The 21378-nt window shown below is 37.9% G+C and overlaps 1 protein-coding gene across 3 annotated transcripts in view; it reads right to left on the bottom strand.

The window, feature by feature from the left end:
* LOC150106490 (RING finger protein 37) overlaps positions 1-21378 on the bottom strand; it is a 75292-nt gene that overhangs the window by 11371 nt on the left and 42543 nt on the right. For all 3 annotated transcript variants that reach the window (XM_090392483.1, XM_090392481.1, XM_090392482.1), the window contains exon 3: positions 17397-17777. In XM_090392483.1, the coding sequence (XP_090248609.1) occupies positions 17397-17777 (381 nt within the window). The remainder of the gene's footprint in view (positions 1-17396; positions 17778-21378) is intronic.

Raw genomic sequence — 21378 nt, 5'->3', positions numbered from 1 at the left:
CAGTTGACATTTTCAATGATTCTGCCTATTTTCATTGTCTTTGTCTTTTTATTGCTGACCTTCATACCATATCTATTTACAACAACTATTAAATTTAGTCAGAGAATCTTGCAGACTTGTAGCAGATTTATTTAGAAGTATAACATCGTCTGCATAAAACAAAGAGCTGACATTAACATCTCCAATTTTGATATCATGTTTAATACCACTTTCCTTCATAATGTGATCCATATAGATAATGAATAACAGAGGCGATAATGTACATCCTTGTCTCACACCAGATTTAACATTAAACCATCTTCCTGTACTTCCTTCAATTCTAACTGCTGACTTACAACTCAAATAAAGACTAAGTATTGCTTGATATAATGCCCCATTGACACCATATAACTGCAGCATATTGAATAGCTTCTCTCTTGGCACCTTGTCATATGCCTTTTCCAAATCGACAAAACTTAAATACAGATCTTTGTTATATTCCCATGCTTTCTCGACTATTTGTCGTAAAGTGAAGATCTGATCCTGACAGCCTCTATTTGGCCTGAATCCAGCTTGTTCTTCACCAAGCTTTTCTTCCACAATTCTTCTCAACTGTTTCTCAAGTATACTTGCATAGATCTTGCCAGGAACACTCAGTAGAGAAATACCTCTGTAATTCTCACATTCAGTTTTATTTCCCTTTTTATATATGGGTACTATGAGAGCTCTACTCCAATCATCGGGAATTCATCCCTCTGTCCAGGCTTTCTGAACTATGCAGTGCAGCCACTGTAAGACTCTTATACCACCATACTTCAGCATTTCTGGTCGAATATCATCTACTCCTGCTGCCTTTCCACATTTCAAGCATTTGATGGCTTTTTCTACTTCAAGTATGGATATGTATTTCTGACTGCATGCCTGTTCAGTGTTTTTTACCACTGTGCTGTCATCACAGCTTGTTTCATTTAGCAGTTTTTCAAAGTAATTACTCCATACTTCAAGGATATCTTTTTCTGCCGTTTTCATGTCACCTTTATCATCTCTAACTCCTTTTACAGCACTCTTTCCTCCATTCCTAAGCTTCTTCAACAACCTCCACAATATTTTGCCACCTTCTTGATATTTATTTTCTATATTCTTGCCAAAGTCCTCCCATGACTTTTGTTTAGCTAGTTTTACACAGTGTTTAGCATTCTTGCATTTGTCTCTATATTCTCTAAGAGCACAAGCTGACTTATTTGACAGGAACGTTTGATATGCTTTCTTCTTTTCCTTCACTGCCTCTTTAACTTCCTGTGTCCACCAGGGAGTTCTGATTTTTTTATCCTTACAGACAACCTCAGCACATGCCTCTCTGGCAGAATTAATCAATGTTTTCTTCAGAGTTTGCCACTGAATCTCCAAGGTTTGATTCCTGTTCTCAAACTCTTTCATTTTTTCTTCAATAATCTTTGTGTATTTTAGTCTACAGTTCACATCTGAGAGCTGCTCAACTTTTATTCGCTTTAAAACTTTCTTACATGTTATTCTTTTCAATATGAAATTCAATTTTATCCTGCTCAAGACTAAATAGTGATCACTTCCAATTTCAAATCCTCTGTACACTCTGGTGTCCTGCACCAGGGAGAAAACATCACTATCAACAATAACATGGTCAATGAGACTTTTCTTATTCCTAGCCTCTTCTCTCCATGTGAATTTGTGCACATTTTTATGTTGGAACATGGTGTTAGTAATAACCAGTCCATGTCCTGAGCAGAAATCCAACAGATATTTGCCATTATAATTAGCTTTGCTCTTTTCTCCAAATTTTCCCAAAACATTTTTGTATGTCTGATAATCATTTCCTACTCTGCTATTTAGATCCCCAACAAGGACCAGCTTTTCATTTTTCATTGTGTCTGTTGCTTTTTCTAAAGCCTCAAAAAATTCCTCCACTTCTACCTTAGTAGAACCTTCTGTGGGACCATAGGCACAAATAAGTCTCATTGTCCAGTTACCCATTCTCATATTTGCCCACATTACTCTACTTGAGACTGACTGCCATTCAAGAAGATTAGCCTCGTATTTTGTGTTGAATACTATGGCTACTCCTTCTTTTCCTTGATTGTCATTGCCTGAATATAACATTTTGTATTTATTGCTCACAAAGATCTCACCAGTTTTGGTCTTTTTTGTTTCAGTCACCCCTATTATGTCAATCTGGTACTTATCTAATTCCTCAGCTAGCTCCATTTCTTTGCATTCAGGCTTCTTACGTTGATAGTACCGATCTTTAACTCTGGTGATGTTGAGTTGGGGTTTGTTTTCAGATTTGTTCCAGTAGCTGACTTTTCGCTGTTCGCCCTGGTTCCCTGGCGAAAGCGAAAAGTCAGCTACTGGAACAAATTGTTTAACCGGGCGACACCCCAGCCTGCATGAAATTCTGTCATGTTGTACCATCATTTTTTATTTTGGTTTAACCAATAAGAATACAATTTGGTCGGCTAAATCCCAAATTGCCAGCCCATCCTTGTTCGTTCAGTATCCAAGTAGATACCCAACAGGGTGCACCACGAGAAGGTGAGGATTGGACATTAGGTCAGAAGTCCTGGTCAGTTCTCCGCATTCCGTTAAAGGCTATGTGGAGGTCTCCTCTCAGTTATACAGCTTTGACCCTTAAGCACCCCTTTTTTTGGCAAAAAATTATTTTGCCACGTGAAATACCCAGAGCAGAGTATGTGAAAAAAGAGGGCCATGATATCAGGCAGAAATATGTTCTATAAGAGAAGAATAGTATCATTGAAAGATGGACATTAGCGAAAAGGGCAGCTATATAAGCTGATTAAATAAATCTTCAGTGTTTAGTGTGATGTTTCTAATTTTGTTTATGAAGTGTTGTGTATTTTTTTTTTTTTTTTTTTTATGTAAGATGGGGAATGACCTACCAACTCCTTGAATGTGGCCACTAGTTTCTTGGCTAAGTGATAATTAGGGCTCTCAATTCCTTCAACTATCAGTCATAGTGGTATGTTGTTTTGTGTGTATTTTTGGCAGGCCATAAATTCTGGGAGCATGGACACAATGCTGTATTAGTTTTTTGGTTGTTTCCTCTGGCCACATGATCACCAATTTGATTAATTCGGTTGTTTACTTTTTGATGTGGTTTGTAGGATTGTAGCTCACCATTTGCTATGTGTTTACACCCAGAGGTTTACAAAATTCGATGTACCAGTAACCTACCTTACATAGGGGAAACAGGATGCACCAGATGAACACAAACATCACATTAAATATCTCCACTACGGTAAAACAGGCCTGTCAGACTAAACACTCCAAACATGTCAGAGATTTGACTGGAAAGGTACAGATATATGATCCCTACACCACACCAAAACCTGATTTGAAAGAAAATTCAAAGAAGCCTGCGAAATGGTGAAAGATCAACCAAATCTGATGGATTAATTATTCCAAGAATTTGGAGGACCATCTTCAACTCATATAGCATCCAGAACAACCCCAAATAGATGAAAATCTTAATATGAGAGGACTTTAGAAATTGTTTAATGTAGTTCTACTTTTTTTTTTTTTCACCAGAGGTCAGGCTAGAGTAAATGATTAACTTACTTTTGTGTAGTGTATTGTCATACAGCTTGTATCCTGTACATATGTTTTCCTGATGATGACCTCAATACAGAAGTTGAAATGTCGAATGTTACTTTCTTAATGATAAGTAATTATTCTAACACGCGTGTTGTGCCTTCATAAATTCTTCACTATGAGTTATGACCTGTTACAGTAGCTGACTTTTCATTGTTCACCCTAGTTCCCTTACAAAAACAACCGGGACTTTTTAACCTTGCAAGGCCCCAACTAGCATGATATTCTGTCATGCTGTACCATCATTTTTCATTATGGTTTAAGCTGATAAGAATACAGTTTGGTCAACTAAATCCCAAATTGCCAGCCCATCCTCTTATTTGTATTGAGGTAGATATCTCACTGGGTGCACCACGAGAAGGTGAGGATTGGACATTAGACCAGAAGTCCCAGTCTTTTCTCTGCATTCCTTAAACGACTACGTGGCAGTCTCCTCCCAGTTATACAACTTTGACCCTTAAGCACCCCTATATTTTAAAAAAGTTCAGACAATGATTAGTTTAGATATTACTTCACTATTTACCAATGTACCATTAATTGAAATCTCGGATTTGATAAAGTCACATTTCCCCCCAGATAAATTTGAATCATTCAAATTTAGAATGATACATGCTGGTTATTTTGCATGAAAATGGAAGATGTACAAACAACTAGATGGATCATCTGTGGGCTTCCCCTTTAGCCAATTTCTACTTAGAACACTTGGAAAACCAAGCAACGAATACAGCTACTCTCAAACCAGTGGTTTGAGAGTAGCTGTCTGCACTATGTTAATGTATTGGCTATTTGGCCACATGATCCTGACTTTACATTTTCAGTATATTTAAATAACCAACACCATAAAAATCCATTTCACAACGGAACATGAAGCTAATGACATTCTACCCTTCCTAGATACACCAGGCACACACACACACCTTCCTAATGGTTCGTTATCTTTTTCTGAGCCTCTGTAGCTCAGTCAACATAGACAAAGCTCTTTGATAGAAAGACCTGGGTTTGATTCCTGTCCAAGACATGGGAAACCTTTATCTGGTCTCTTTCGACTAAAGGTGAGTTAGTCAGTCTCAAATGAAGGTTTTTTCACCTGGAAACTTTGGTTTTTCGCCACACATCCATGCATGCCCTCCTTTACATGCTGCCTGAAATAGTTGTCTCTCAAGAACTCAAGAAATTCATTGTTCTTATTCCCAAATGTTATCTTTTCATTCCAATCTATACCAATATAATTAAAATCACCCATAATAATCACCCTTCCTTTGTTCACTAACCCAAGTTGTTTACACATTTCTTCATCACCATCCTCCACATTCTCTGGCCTATAGCAACATCTAACTAAATATGTCTTTCTATCTACCTCCACCTTACACCACACTGCCTCTATTTTCCTCTTTCATGTCTACCTTATGTGGATGTAATTCCCATCAGCAGCGCTCCCTCCCCTCCCTATCATTTCTTGTCCTTTCTATCCTTGCAAAAAACACTGTATCCTTCCATTTCCATTATGTGCTCTATTAATTAATGACTTGATAACACCAATTTTTTGAGAGGTGTGATGAGCAGACTTTTGATGAGTGTATCTGCCAGTAAAGGTAGGTGTATATTGAAAACCTACCAGATGATAAAATACTGGAGGCTGTGTGATTAAGAAGGATGTCCAAGAATGGTAAACTACCAGCATTTTTCTTTCCCAATGGTGACTGAATGCGTGGGTGAAGGATATTAATCAGATGCAGGAAAGTGCAAATTCATTTTAAGAATGAGGCAAAACAGCCAAAGAGCTTTGCCAAAGATGAAGCCAGTGGGCTACCCATGACAGTGCATTCAATCTGTTTATAGATTTTGTTTTTCCACCTGAAATATATCCTACTAGTATTAAAAAAAATCAAATCTTCACAACATCAGGAGGGAAATCACTATATAGTAAACTAAAGGTGTCAGATAACGGAATGTTGCTAAATACAGAAACAATGTCAAAGCCAACACATCTGACTCTCGCATTTGAATATTCTTAATTTTTTCAAGAAAATGTGTAGAATTCTTGATAAATGATCTAGATTGTCCAATATGGGCAGCTAATAAATATGAAAGAAATTTAACAGTTCTATATTGTGGGAGAGTCAATACAATTCACAATGGGTATTATTGGACAACCTTCTTTATGAATTTTTGGAATACCATATAAGTGAGGAGTCCTTCCAAAATGGGCACCTAACTTACACAAAGTATTTATCCCAGCTGAAAGGAAGATACTGCCTTGTACAGGATATCTCGACCTATCAAGGAGCTTATTTAATTAATTATTTAATCTGTTACTAATTATATGAAGAGCCAAAGGCTTCATATTTAATCTGTGCTTTTGTAGGGTTATAACTAATTTCTTGATATATGGAGGTATCCTGTACAAGGCGGTCTATCTTCCTCTCACAGCCTTATCCATTACCGCTACAACTTTTCCTCAATTCACTTTCAAAACAAATATGGTTCTTATATTTCAACGAAAGCAGTACACAGAATTCCTCGCACAATAAATTATATGGAAGTAGTTTGCTCCTAAAGGGTGAATTGGCAACTTCAAAGCATTGCTTTCAAGTCCTGACAGATTGCATTTGATATACAAACAAAAAAAATCAAAATACAAAACGGATTTAGGTATGATAGCAAAATCATGGCCTTTAGCTAACATGCTAGTCTCAGCATCAGACAATGAGCATCCAGAAATGTTAATAACCCACTTATTAGTAGGTGTTTTCAGCAATAAATTTTTGCTTACAATATAACGATCCACATGTTTGCATCAGTTTGTATGAATGTCTTTCATAAAGAGCAGGTTAGTGATTGTTTAGAAACACGTAGACAATATGCAGTAATTCGTCATCCAGATTAGAAAATCCTTCTTTTGGGATATAAAATAGAACTGAATATCAGATGCTAAATCTTTTTAGCTGCTCGAAGTTGATTCCATATCAAGGAAAAACTTGTGCAAGTATAAATTACATGAGCTCTGAGAATAGTCTCTCTAAATCTAGCAAACAGAGGAATAACTCTCATATCGTGACATTTTGTAAGAGAGGCAATCCAAGCATGAAGCTTACCTTACAAAACTGATAATTTTCATAACTTATCTTTCACAGGGAAGAATTAGTCACTTTAGCAAATTCTTTCCCGTGGAAGATATTAAGTCTAATCATTAAAAAAGATATCTGTGGCATAACTATAAAACAACAAAATTACACGTTAACCACAGGAATAAACTTTAATGAAAATATCCGTGAGTAGAGGCTTAAGTGCTGTGAGGATATCATGTTGGAGGCTTAATGGATTGTATACAGCACTCAGAAAGGATTAAAACAGAATTTAATACTTCCTATATTTCGTCTCAGTCACTGAGACATCTTCAGGGATTACAAAACAAACTAATGTAACATATACACAAATACCACACAATACTAAGCCCAACCACGTTGGTGACTCTAAAGTCCTAACTAGGTGGAGCACCGTCTAAGGGCGGTTATAGGTGGCCTGGAATGTAAGGTGGGATCTCTGATGATAAGTGTTTCCAAAATCTTAGGAAGCTTAACTCAACCATATTTATTAAGATTTGGTTATTTCTGAGAACTGCTGCTGATTCTAAAAATAGTCTCTCTTTTTTGAATTTGCTGTGGTGGAAAATGGTGGTTTTTTTTCCATGAGATCCTGTGGGCTGTAGCCAAAATGTGATCAGCCAGGCCTGACTGACCATAGTTGTTAGTTGTGGTTGCAGATGTATGATTTGTGTTCCTCCAGGTGGATGGTTGCTGATCTGCCTGTCTGTCCAAAGTATTTTACAGGAACAGGGTACTTTATAAACTCCAGGCACTGAAAGAGGAGGGAACTGATCTTTAGTAGAACGGATAAGGGTAGCAAATTTGCAGTGGGGCTTAAATGCTGTGTGTGGGGTGTACCTTTTTAAAATCTTGGCTATTTTTTCTGATGTGCCACAGATGTAGGGTATGGTGATGGCATTTCTAAACTTTCTCTGAAGAGTAGACCGGAGAATGGGGGAGGAACTGATTATTTTTTTAATACTGTGATCACTGTAGCCTTTGGAGAGGAAAGTGTTGTGTATGTGGTGTGGTTAAGCCTAGTTGTAAGGACAGTTACACTGGAACAAAGAATGTGGGCTCTCTTGGTTAGAGTTTAATAATGCCATATTGTTGGTGGGAGAGTTTGTGAATGTATTTGCCTGTGTGTGTAGGTTTTCTATATATAGTGAAGGAAAGTATACCGTTAGGAAGGCATGTAACTAAGGAGTCTAGGAAGGGTAAACAATTGCTCTTTTCCTTTTCCATCGTAAACTGGATTCTTGGATGTAGGCTGTTGAGGTGACTGAGGAAGGAGTCTAATGTGTCTGGGCCATGAGACCAAATAGAGAACACGTTATCTACATATCTTAGCCAGATAGAAGTTTGAGAGAGGCTGAGTCTATGATTCGTTTTTCAAAATCTTCCATATAAAAATTGGCAAGAGGGGGTGAAAGGGGGAAACTTATGGCGGTTCCCTCTATCTATAGATTTTGTTCTTCCAAGAAAAATAATCATAATTGATGGCAAAGGAAAAGAGATCTAAGATGTCAGAAGGAAAAATGTTTTCTAAGAGTATTAAGGTATCAATTAAGAGAATATTGGTAAATAACGAGATGTCAAAACTTACCAATATGTCTGTGTTATTTAAGGTTAGATTTTCTATTAGGGCTTTAAAATGGGTAGAGTTTTTTATATGGGAGGTGGAAAGGTCTGTGAAGGGGGGGGTCAGAGAGTTGGCCAGCTGTTTGGACAGTTTGTAGCAAGGTGCGTTAGTGGCATCAACTATAGGTCTTAGTGGGGAATTGGGTTTGTAGATTTTTGGTAAACTGTATATTCGGGGAGGGGGAAATAGAAAGATTTAAAGATTTTTCATAATGTCCGGAGGCCAGGAAGATATGCCGCCATTGGCTCCTCACAATCTGAGCTCTCCGCTGTACTTAACTCTGAATTTTGGTCCATTCTCTCTGGCATCTCCGAAACTTCTGCACAGAAAGAATTTCAAAAAATAAAAAATAAACATATAAAAAAAATATAACAATCTGTGTAAATCCAAACTGCAACTGCAAATTCAACCGCTCCAGACAGTAGTGAATCAATCTTCGAAAAGGCTCAGCGACGATGCCGTCAGTGCCCTAAGCCTCGGCCACACCAAAAGAAATGCCGGTGCTCGATGTAACGTATAATATTGAATGCGGGATCTGTCACTTAGCGCTAGAGATAGCAAATAACATCAGACTTGAAGTCGCCAACATCCTCGCCCAATCTTTGAATCCAAAAAGTAATTTATTGTCCGGCCAACGCACTGCTCTCATGAAATTATGGAAAGAAAAAAGTATCATCATCACCAGAGCAGATAAGGGTAATGCCACGGAATACAATCGAAAAATGGAGATTATCCTCTGAGATCGCTCTACCTACACCCCACTAGAACACGACCCCACAAACACACAAGTTAAAAAATTTAAAAACTTATTAAAAAAAGGTATCTTCCTGGCCTCCGGACATTACGAAAAAAACTTAAACCTTTCTGTTCCCATCTCCCCCGAATATACGGTTTACCAAAAAATCCACAAACCCAATTCCCCACTAAGACCTATAGTAGACGCCACTAACGCACCTTGCTACGAACTGTCCAAACGGCTGGCCAACTCTCTAACCCCCCCCACACAGGACTTTCCACATCCTATATAAAAAACTCTACACATTTTAAAACCCTAATAGAAAATCTAACCTTAAATAACACAGACATATTGGTAAGCTTTGACATCTCCTCATTGTTTACCAATATTCCCTTAATTGATACCGTAACACTTTTAGAAAACTTTTTCCTTAGATCTATTTTTGACATCTTAGATCTATTTTCCTTTGCCATCAATTCTGGTTATTTTTCTTGGAAGAACAAAATCTACAAGCAGATAGAGGAAACCGCCATGGGTTCCCCCCCCCCCCCTTGTCAATTTTAATATGGAAGATTTTGAAAAATGAGCCATAGACTCAGCTTCTCTCAAACCTATCTGGCTAAGATATGTAAATGATGTGTTCTCTATTTGACCTCATGGCCCAGACACATTAGACTCCTTCCTCAGTCACCTCAACAGTCTACATTCAAGAATCCAGTTTATGACAGAAAAGGAAAAGAACAACTGTTTACCCTTCCCAGACACCTTAGTTACATGTCTTCCTAATGATACACTTTCCTTCACTGTATATAGAAAACCTACACACACACACACACACACACACACACACACACACACACAGATACATTCACAAACTCTCCCACCAACACCTGGCCCAACAATATGGCATTATTAAAACTCTAACCAAGAGAACCCACAATCTTTGTTCCATTGGAACTTCCCTTACAACTGAGCTTAACCACATACATAACACTTTCCTCTCCAATGGCTACAGCTATCACAGTATTAAAAAAATAATCAGTTCCTCCCCCATTCCCCGATCTTCTCTTCAGAAAAAGTTCAGAAATGCCATCACCATACCCTACATCAGTGGCACATCAGAAAAAATAGCCAAGATTTTAAAAAAGTACAACCTACACACAGCATTTAAGCCTCACCGCAAACTTGCTACCCTTATCCGCTCTACTAAAGATCAGCTCCCTCCTCTCTCAGTGCCTGGAGTTTATAAAGTACCCTGTTCCTGTAAAATACTTTGGACAGACAGGCAGATCAGCAACCATCCCCTTGGAGGAACACAAATCATACATCTGCAACCACAACTATGGTCAGTCAGGCCTAGCTGACCACATCTTGGATACAACCCACAGGATCTCATGGAAAAAAACCACCATGCTCCACCACAGGAAATTCAAAAAAGATAGACTATTTTTAAAATCAGCAGCAGCTCTGAGAAATCAACCAAATCTTAATAAATATAGTTGCATTAAGCTTCCTAAGATTTTGGAAACACTTATCATCAGAGATCCCACCTTACATTTCAGGCCACCTGCAACCGCTCTTAGAGGGTGCTCCACCTAGTTAGGACTTTAGAGTCAACCACGTGGTTGGGGTTAGTATTGTGTGGTATTTGTGTATATGTTACATTAGTTTTTTTTTTGTAATCCCTGAAGATGTCTCATTTACTGAGACGAAATATATAGAAAGTATTAAATTCTGTTTTAATCCTTTTTGAGTGCTGTATACAATCCATTAAGCCTCCACAACATGATTTAATGAAAGTACAGATATTTCGTACTGAAAATAACAGTACATCAGTTTGTAGAAACAAGCAAATCATAGATCGGTGGTATAGTTCGCCCACCGATTAGAGGTCCCTCGACACTTCTGCGCATGCCGATAATAGGGTAATCAATCTGTCTTCTGGGATGTGTTTGTTTATTATTATAGATTGGAAAATTTAGCTTTTCTTTTACGAACACTGTAGTTTTTAAAGTGCAACTATTTTGCTTGTATAATTGGAAAAACATACGTAGAGTATTAACAAAATTAAAAAAGGTATAGCATAAAACAAAAATTTAACTAACTTTATTTTTAAGAAAGTTTTCTATAAAATAAAAATAATTATACAGAAATACAGAAATTTTTTCAAATGAACTTGGATATTCCAAACTTACAGTTGAGAGAACTGAGACACTTTAATGTCCTAAACCAATTAATTATTTATGACTTGTTGTGACTCTTTTAACAAACCCATGAAAAAACGTTGGAAAAAAATACCATTATCAAATCCTTTTAATCTTCAGAGTCATCTGAATCGGTGTCCGAATCGCCATCACTTTCACTTAAACTGATCACCAAAGTTTCGCATAATGCTTCGATAATTCCGTCACTGTCCCAATACATATTTTCCAATGAAGTGACATGAAAGCAATATTTTCCCCAGTTTTGAACTGTAATACTTTCAATCGCCTGTTCTGAAAGCTTAAAAAGTTTCGACATGTCAGTATCTCCGGTTACGCTGCGATAGCGAATGAAACTTTTCACTTCTGCCCAAACATACCCAATAGGATTAATATTGCAATGATATGGTGGTAGCCTCAAAGCTAGGAATCCATGCCCTTTCAGCATCGTGTTGAATTTAAATAGTTAGTTGTGGGCGAGTTTCTTTTGACCAAATTAAGCAATTCAATTTCGCATATCTGGGGAATGAGAAATGTTATTTGCAGAGAGCCAATCCATAAGAACTTGCTTCTTATTAGACCAATTTGGAACTTTGTTTAATCGAATAGAGTGATATGAAGCGTTGTCAATTATAACATCAGCATTTTTAGGAAGGTTTGGAATCAGTTTTTCTTCTGCCCACTTTTTGAAGATCAATAGAATTCATTTGCCTATGGTAATTGGCTTTGTATAGTAAGTTTGAATTCGGTAAGAAATCAATTTCTCCACCCGCACACAAAATTATTATGCGACATGAGGCATTTCCGGTTTGTAGCACTCCACATTCTTCTTTAGACTGCCAACATTTTCCATAAGTTAAATTACTATCAATCCAAGTTTCATGTAGATACACAATTGGTCTTTTCTCCTCCCTGAAATGTCTTATTGCTCTCAAATACTGCGTTCTAGATAAAACAATGTCACTTCGCTCCATGATAAGTTTTCTTTTATTCTCTGACTTTTTAAAACAAAATCCGATTTCATAAAGTATTTTCTTTAAAGTTTCTCTTTACCAAGAAAATTAATTTTTTCTTTAAGCACAGGAATCAATTTCGGAACAGTTGGCACTCTTTTCTCGACCACGTAAAATTCGTAAATAGTTCTTCTTAAAACATATGGAGATTCGCTATTAAGAGGTGTGATAGTTGAGGGTTTGACGAAATCGTACCAGCCGGGTGCGAACATAAAGGATGTCAGCGAATTTATTCGAGTGCAAAAACAGAGGGTGAAAGAGATGATAATCGTGGCAGGAACAAATGATTTGAAAGAAGACAAAATTGAAATGATAGAGGATTTGAGGGAATTACTTGAGGTCGCGAAAGAGAAGAGTGAGAGAGTTAGGATAGAGTATTTTTTCCGCGGTATGACAGTGAAGTGTTTAGGAGGAGGGCCATAATTGCCAATGACTTTATGCGTGGGTTATGCATGGAGAGTGGTGTGGAATTTGTGGATGTGTGGAGTGAGTTCGATGGGCGAAAGGATTTATATAAGATGGATAGATTACATTTGAATGGATTTGGTGTATGGAGGCTTGAAAAAGTGTTGATGAATGAAGTGGATGTACTCAGGGAAACGAGATTTATTAAGGGGGGGGGAGTATATATGCAGACTTTAGGGAGGCAGTGAGTGTATGAATGAGTATAATATGCCCGAGCGAGTACGAAGGACAACAGATCAGAATGGGATAGTTAGTATAAGGCATCAAAGTAGGGATGGGATTAATGGGCTTCTGCAATTCATGTACACTAATGCCAGGAGTATTAGGAACAAGAAGGAAGAGTTTTGGGCCTTGGTTGGCACTTCCAGGCCACAGGTTGTTGGTATTAGTGAAACATGGCTGACAGAAGATGATAAAGCTAGTGGGATTGAATGCGACAGGTATAGCGTGTTCAGGAGCGACAGGGAGAATAAAAAGGGGGGAGGAGTGTTATTGATAATAGCTGATGAGTTGCAGCCAAGAAGTATAGAAGTTGAACTGCAGGATAGAGAAAAGAGCACATTTGAGGCTATTTGGTGTGAGATAGAGTCTAGCAGAACAAAATATACAATTGGGTGCTGCTATAGACCAGGTGATGGAATAGATGGTGGGGATAGTATGCATAGGCAAATAGAAGAAATGAGTGGAAGGAGGGTAATTATTATGGGTGATTTCAATTATGGTAACATTGACTGGAAAGAGGAGAGGGCACATGGGAGGAAGGAATTGGATTTTATGCGGTTATTAAGGGACAACTATCTGTGACAGCATGTAGTGGAAAATACTAGGGGGAAGAGAGTGCTTGACCTAGTAACTGCATCTGAGAATGTGGCTGTAATGAACATGACCATGTTGCCACCAATTATTGAGAGTGATCATAGGGTCATGACTTGGGAGGTGGCTAAAGGAGTGGAATTTACAATTAAGACAGGGTACATGTGGAATTACCGAGCTGGTAAGTATGACAAGCTTAGGAGTGTGCGTGGCATGTAAAACTGCAAGGGCTGGATGTTGATAGTGCATGGGAGGTGGTTAAGAAGTGTTTGCAGGAGGCAATGGTTGACCGTATACCAAAAGTCCGAATAATAAATCAAATAGGGGTTAAATGGATGAATAACACTATTAAGCTTGAGCTGCAAAAAAAGAAACAATTGTGGAGGGAATTTAAGGAGAAAGGTGACCAGCAGGTGCAGGAACAGTATAAAGTTCAGGCCAGGATGGTAACAAGGGTGGTAAGAAAAGCAAAAGTGGACTATGAAAGAAAATTGGCATTGCAGGCTAAAGAGAATCCCAAACAGTTTTTTCAATATGTTGCAAGTAAAAGAAAAAATGTTCATGGCAGAATGATTTTAAAAAATGCTGAAGGTAGGGAGGTAATCGAATCAGTCGATATAGTGGAATTACTGAGCGAGTACTTTGCAAGAGTATATCATCCAGGTGATGAGATTGCAGGAATGGAAGAACCAACAGGTTATACTGGAATTGAGATGAGTGAAGTAGAGGTAAATAGCCTATTACAGAACCTCAACGTCAATACATCTGTGGGATTAGATGGCATACCAGCTCATGTCATACGTGAAGCGGCTAAAGAATTGTCAGTAACCTTGACCATTTTGTTAAATTTGAGCCTTGAGTCTTGGTCAGTCCCAAGGGGGTGGAAAGAGGGGAAAATAGTTCCGCTGCATAAAGGTGGTTCCAAGGCTGTGTTGAAAATTACCAGCCAATCAGCATAACAGGAATCGTTATCAAGGTCCTCGAGAAAATAGTCAAGAGGAAAATACAAGATTGGATAGATGAAAATGGGATACTGTATCGGGGACAGCATGGTTTTGCGAAGGGTAGGTCATGCTTCAGTAACTTGCACACGTATTATAACACAGTGATGGCTGAACTGGATAAGGGTAATGGGTTTACAGTGATTCTACTGGACCTTGCCAAGGCCTTTGACAGGATTCCACATGGAATTCTAATCAGTAAATTGCAGCATATGGGGATGGATATAGGGTTGGTGAGATGGATAGGAGGGTGGTTGACAGAGAGATATCAGAGTGGTTTATTCAGGAGTAGAGTCCACAAGATGGCCTGTGACTAGTGGTGTGCCACAAGGTTCTGTTCTTGGACCACTGCTGTTTAATTTGTTCATTAATGATATAGGAAAGGATCTGAGAGGAACAGTTCATTTGTTTGCAGATGATGCAAAGTTGGGTAGGGCAATAGTGAATGCAGATGATGTCAAAATTTTGCAGGATGATTTGGATAGATTGGAGGCCTGGGCTAATGAGAATGGATGTCAATTTAATGTGGCAAAATGTAAGATTATACATTTTGGGGTGAAAAGATTAGCAGCAGTTTACTACATTGGTGGAACTATACTCCAGGAAATTGATGAGGCAAGAGATTTAGGAGTGTTGGTGGATAAGGAGTTGAAGTTTAGGGGGCACATTGCAAAAGTGGCCAAATCAGCTCATCAAATCACTTGGTTGCTGAAGAATACATTGACAAGCAGAGACAAGCAGGTTATTGTTCCACTGTATCGAGCCTTGATAAGACCCCATCTCGACTACTGTGCCCAGATTTGGTCACCTAGGTTTCTTCTCGATGGGGAGGAGGTTGAGAGGATCCAGAGGCAAGTGACCAAGATGATAGGTCTGTGGAATGAACCTTATGAGAACAGGTTGAAGATTTGTGGATTGCAAAAATTGGTTGATAGGCAGAAGAGGGGAGATATGATTGAAACATTCAAATTACTGAAGGGTTTCTATAAAATTAATTCAGAAGATATTTCTGAGAACAGGGCTCGTTGTGGGAAGACTAGGGGACATCCATGGAAACTGGGCAAAAGTGTGGTTAGTAAGGGTGTTAGAGCTGGGTTCTTTACTTTTGGAGTGGCGAATGAGTGGAATAAGCTGCCAGAGTCTGTGGTGGATGCTGTGACAGTGACTGAGTTTAAGGCGAGGTATGATAGATGCTGTATGAATGTCGAATAGGTGTGATGAACATGATTTGGGGCCTCCCTCGATGAGTCTAAGGACTCCCTGGAGTTGCCCATAATAAGAATAATAACGTCTACATCAAAATCATTCAAAGCTACGGTTTCGATAGTTTCCTTTACTCTGGCGCTTTTTTTTTTAGGAGATTTAAATTTTGGCTTACCTTCACCTTTTGATTCCCTACGAATTCTTTTAAAAGTCGTCCCCGATATGCCCGCAATTGCACTTGCACGTTTTATGACTTGAGAAAGGGGAAACAAGGAGACGATTCTTTTTCTCAGAATGTCAGCACATTATTCAATATTCTTTTGCAAGAGCTACTGAAACGTTTAACAACAGAACTTGTTGACTGTACTGGATCCATCATACAAATTAATAATAAAAAAATAATGCAAAAAAAGCGAAACAAAAAATCAAGCTAGTACCAGTACAGCGACAGACAAGAAAGCACGTGATTTCGCATGTTGGCGACCAATTCGTACATCCTTCATTTCTTTCTCCTCTTCAGCATGAATCGACTATTCTTGGCAAAATGCCAAAGAGAGATCTACAAACGGTGGGCGAACTATACATACAGCAATAGGTTTAAGATTTTTTTTTTTTTTGTGCCCATTGTATGTACCTTGTATTCCTGTTCTTTGATTTTCTTGCCTTTTCTACACACTGGTATACTTTCATTAAAGCTTATTACTGGGGTTATAGTGTAATTTTGTTGTTACAAAAAACTGTGGTTTTCTACATTTTCTAAAGGCTGACTAGGTTGAAGAGATCAAAATAATGGAATGGGAGCAATTTTGCTTTATAGCCATCTATTTTATATTGAGTATTTCTCATTAGAAAAAAGATGAAATTTTTTATATGATTCCTTCCATATTACATTGTTGAACTTCCAAGTCAGCCGTGTTTAATTTTTCACAAACTTCGAGGCAAAAGTTTTTCATAGAAGAAAGGATTCAATCAAGGTTATTTAAGGCATACCATACTACACATATACAGAAAAAAACACAATTGTAGATTCAACATCAGGATCTACAGAGTAGAGTACAAGATCGGGAAAAGGGCACTTGAAACATCTGAAGTAGATGGGCTGTCATTCTAAAAATAGGATGTGTGAAAATGTAAATAAGAAATCAAAAAGTACACACCCTGAGTATCAAAATGGCAGTAAAAAAAAAAAAAATTTTTTTAATATGGAAATAAGCTGTGATTAATTTTGAAACCCTTCAAAACTGAAAATACTATACATCTGCTAAATAAAAATGTCTTCCCTAATTAATAGTATACTAGGAAAAATATAATTGGAATGACCTATAGTGAAATAAACTGAATTTTTAGATTATGAAATAATCCAAAAAAATAAGTTTAAAAAAAAATACATGAAATGGAAAAATCAAAAATTTTGCATAATTATATATTTTAGTAAAGGGATAAAGGATTTATGCAGTTCCAATTCCAGAAAACTTCCAACCACAACTGGTCATGGTTAGTGTTACCAAAAAGCATAATATTTTTGCTAATGTACACCCTGCAAATGTGCAAAATTTTAGTTTGTGTTAACAAGTTTATATAAAGATAATTAAAATATAAATGTATCAAAACTCACCATTAGCAAATCTGTTTGAGCTGTTAACATTCTCAATATTTCTAACAGTCAGAGGTTTTAAATCTGAATCTGCTTGAATATAAGAGCCAGAGAAAGACGACTTGGATTTCCTGCAGTGCTGGCCCCATATCTCCAAAAGAGACAGAACTGGAACACTACTATTTGCAGTTCTTGTTACACGTATTTTTATTCTGCCTACTCTGGACACGTTGCAGTAATACTTAGAACTCAGGCTATTTGTTCTGCAGTCGACAGGAAGTGGGACAGAGGGAATTTGGCTCATCTGTCTCGAGTGATAACGATGATTTTTTAAGAGCACAGTGTTACTTGATTCATTTCTTAAGTAAGCAATTCTCTGGAATTCTTCCTGTATGGATATTTCTAAAAATAAAAATACTGTAAATATTAGATATTATCACTATTACATCATCTCCACAGTCTGAAGATCTCATTGTGGGAAGACTCCACTAACCATTATTGATACAATGCCTATCTTACCTCTCCTTAAACTAATTTGTCCAGAAAGCATTCTCAACTGCTTCTGGCAACGTACTGCATTTGTTTACCACTCTCCAAGCAAAAACTTAGTCCTCTGACTCCTGCTTGCCACACTCTTACACAATTTCCAGAAGTGAACCCTTGTCTAGTCATATATTGATTGTTTAAACTTGATTGCTTTTGGCTGGCATCAATGATTTGAGAGGCAAGAAGTACTGTATTAAGGGAGGATGTGAAAGAGCTATTGGAAAAAGCAAAACACAAGAGTGAGAGGGTGAAGTTTGTAAGTCTATGGTCACACTATGATAGATGCAAATTGAGAAAGGCAGTAATAGCTAATGAATAAATATGCAAGTTGTGCAGAAGGAATAATGTAGAGTTTGAGGACCTATGGTCTGAATTTGATGGACACAAATATTTGTATAAAGCTAATGAACTGTACTGGAATGGATTTGGAGTTATGTCTAGAAAGAGAACTTTGGTCAGTGAGTGTGAAAGCACAAAGTCAGAAAAAACTAAAGACATTAGGGAAGATGTATGCAAGTGTGTGTGTAAGCACCCATGAAGTGCATGAGTGTGAGAATAAACAAAAAATGTGGAATATAGTCTCAGACAATTTCAAATGGGGTAACCAATGCAGGACATACAGGTGGTTGGGGCCTAAGAGAGAGAGAGAGAGAAAGATGCTACAATTTCGATATACTAACACGATGTATCGGGAATAAGAGAGAGGAGTTTTTGGAATTGGTTAACGCAATCTCGCATAAAAAGTTATAGGCATTAGTGAGATTTGGCTAACCACAGATGATATAATTACAGGGATAGAATGCAATGGATTTAGCATTTCAGAGAGGATAAGGCAAACAGGACAGTGGATGAGTACTGCTGATGATGGCAGATGAATTGCAACCACTCAGTTAAGCAGATGGCAGTCTTTTTTTTTTTTTTTTTTTTTTGAAGCAATCTGATAAGAAATTAAGGCCAATAGGACAAAATATAAAACTGGTTGCTATTATAGGCCATGGGGTGCTGGGGATGATCTGGAAGACATGCATCAGAAAATTAGCACAATGAGTGCAGGTCAAGTGATTATTATGGGGGACTTCAACTATGAAGATATAGATTGGAAGGAAGGAAGATCACATAGCAGACGACAGTAGTGGATCTGGTTATAGGATCAGAAGACCTGTTCATAACTATGCTGGCTATGTTGCCTCCAACAGGGAATAGTGATCATGTGGTCTTGATTTGGGAGGTAGCAAAATGTGGAAATTCTAGTTAAGAAGGGGTATTATGGGGAATCAGTAAGGTAGGTGATTATGACATGCTTAGGAGGCAAAACCATGGCATAAAGATCTGCAAGAGAAGGATGTCTACACTGCATGGAAAATAGTCAAGGAGTATCTGGAGGGAGCAATATTACATTGTATGCCCAAGATCACATGGGTAATAAATCAGGTAGGAGTTAAATGAATGAGTAGTATCATTAAGCATGAGCTACAAAAGAAGAAAATGTTGTGAAGGGTAAGGAAGGTAAAATCAGATGAGAAAAAATTAGCCAGAAGGGCACCAAAAAAGGAAATCTCAAAGTTCTTTCGTTATGTGGCAAGTAGGAGGAAGAATGACTATGGAAGGATAAGCTTAATGAGTACAGATGGTAGAGAGGTAACGGAGGAAGAGGAAATCGTTAAGCTACTGAGTGATCATTTTCCAAGGGTTATATAATCCATAATCCAAGTGAAGACATTGTTGACAGGTACTGGTGTGAGAACAAAGGTTGAAGAATTGGAGGTACCTAGTATGGTGCAGAATCTAAATGCAAATACAGCTGTGGGATTGGATGGGATATCAGCTCACATTTCATGAGAACGTGCAGGGGAACAGGCGATGCCTCTGACTAGGCTGTTTAAGTCTCAGCTCTGTCAAAGTCCTAAGAGAGTGGAAGGAGGGCAAAATAATTCATTTGCATAAAGGAGAATCTAAATCTGTGGTAACAAATTATAGTGCAATCAGTATTTCAGGAGTGGTGGTAAAAATACTGAAAAAGTTGGTCAAAAAGAATTCAAGAATGGGTGGATAAGAATATGATACTCCATTAGGGGCAAACATGGCTTGTAAAAGGTTGGTCATGCCTTAGTAATCTCCTAACATTTTATAATAGAGTGACAGCTGAGTTGAATAAAGGGAATTGCTACACGATGATATTGCTGGATTTTGCAAAGGCATTTGACTGGAAAGCAGATGGAACTCTATTACGTAAAGTGCAACAAATGGCAATGGATATGAAACTGGTGATATCAATATGGGGTGGCTGATGAACAGATGCCAAAAAGTAATATATGGAGGCGAGGAATCCAGTAGAAGAAAGGTGACTAGTAGTGTGCCATAGGGCTCTGTGTGCTTGGACCACTGCTGTTTAATTTGTACATATATAATACAGGAAATAATTTGAAGGGAAATAATTCAGTTGTTTGCTGATGGTTCAAAGTTAGGTAGAGCAACAGTTAATCCAGGTGATGTAGGTAGCTTGCAGAATGATTTAAATAGGCTAGCATACAAGATTAAAGCTATATACCACATTGAGGGAACTATACTCCAGGAAACTAATGAAGCCAGGGATTTTTTTGGGGGGGGGGGTAGTAGTAGTAGTAGTAGAATTGAAGTTTCGAAGACATATTGCTACTAAAGTATGCCAGGGTAGCTCACAGGATTACTTGGTTTATTGAAGAACACACTAACAAGTAGCAATAAGAGAATTATCATTCCTCTTTATGAAGCCTTGATACGACCACGGTTGCATTACTGTGCTCAGGTCCAGTCACCTGGGTTTCTTGGGGATGAGGAAGTGGTGGAGAGGATCCAGAGGCAAGTGATCAAGATGGTGAGTGATCTGTGGAATGCTCTTATGAAAACAGATTATGGCTTTAGGTTGTAAAAGTTGGTTGATAGGCAAAAAAGTGGGAGGAATATATATAGAGATATTTAAGCTACTTAAAGGATTTTATAGGATTAATACAAAGGAAATATTTCAGCACTTGGCTTGAGGTGGGAAAGGACAAGAGGCCATCCCTGGAAGTTGAATAAGAGTGTGGTAAGCAAGATGCAAGAACTCGATTTTTTACTTGAAGAGTGGCAAATGAATGGGTTGCCAGAGTCAAGTTGCAAGTGATTTGTTAATGGTTTCAAGGAGAGATACAATAGATACTGTGTTGATAGTTTCGGTCTCCCATGATGAGTCTCAGGTCTCCATAAAGGTGCTCGTGCCATAATAATAATAAACCTCTTTATTAACTTGTTTCTATCATAACCCCCTTTCCCACATATCAGCTAATCTCTAGCCCACAAACCTTCAGTCTAGTTTCATAGGAAGCACTTCTCTAACTAGATACCATTTTGGTTGCTTGTCTATGACAGGCTATTTCTGCTCTGAGCTATTTGAGCTATTTTTGCCATGTTTCCAATATGGAAGGGCACTAGAGTTCTG

The sequence above is a fragment of the Typopeltis vanoorti genome, chromosome 5 (assembly GCF_054136105.1).
Source record: "Typopeltis vanoorti isolate ZY-2024b chromosome 5, IOZ_Tvanoo_1.0, whole genome shotgun sequence".
NCBI classification, from domain to species: Eukaryota; Metazoa; Arthropoda; class Arachnida; order Uropygi; family Thelyphonidae; genus Typopeltis; species Typopeltis vanoorti.
Note: the sequence above shows the minus strand (reverse complement) of the source record. Positions and strands in the feature narration are given on the sequence as shown.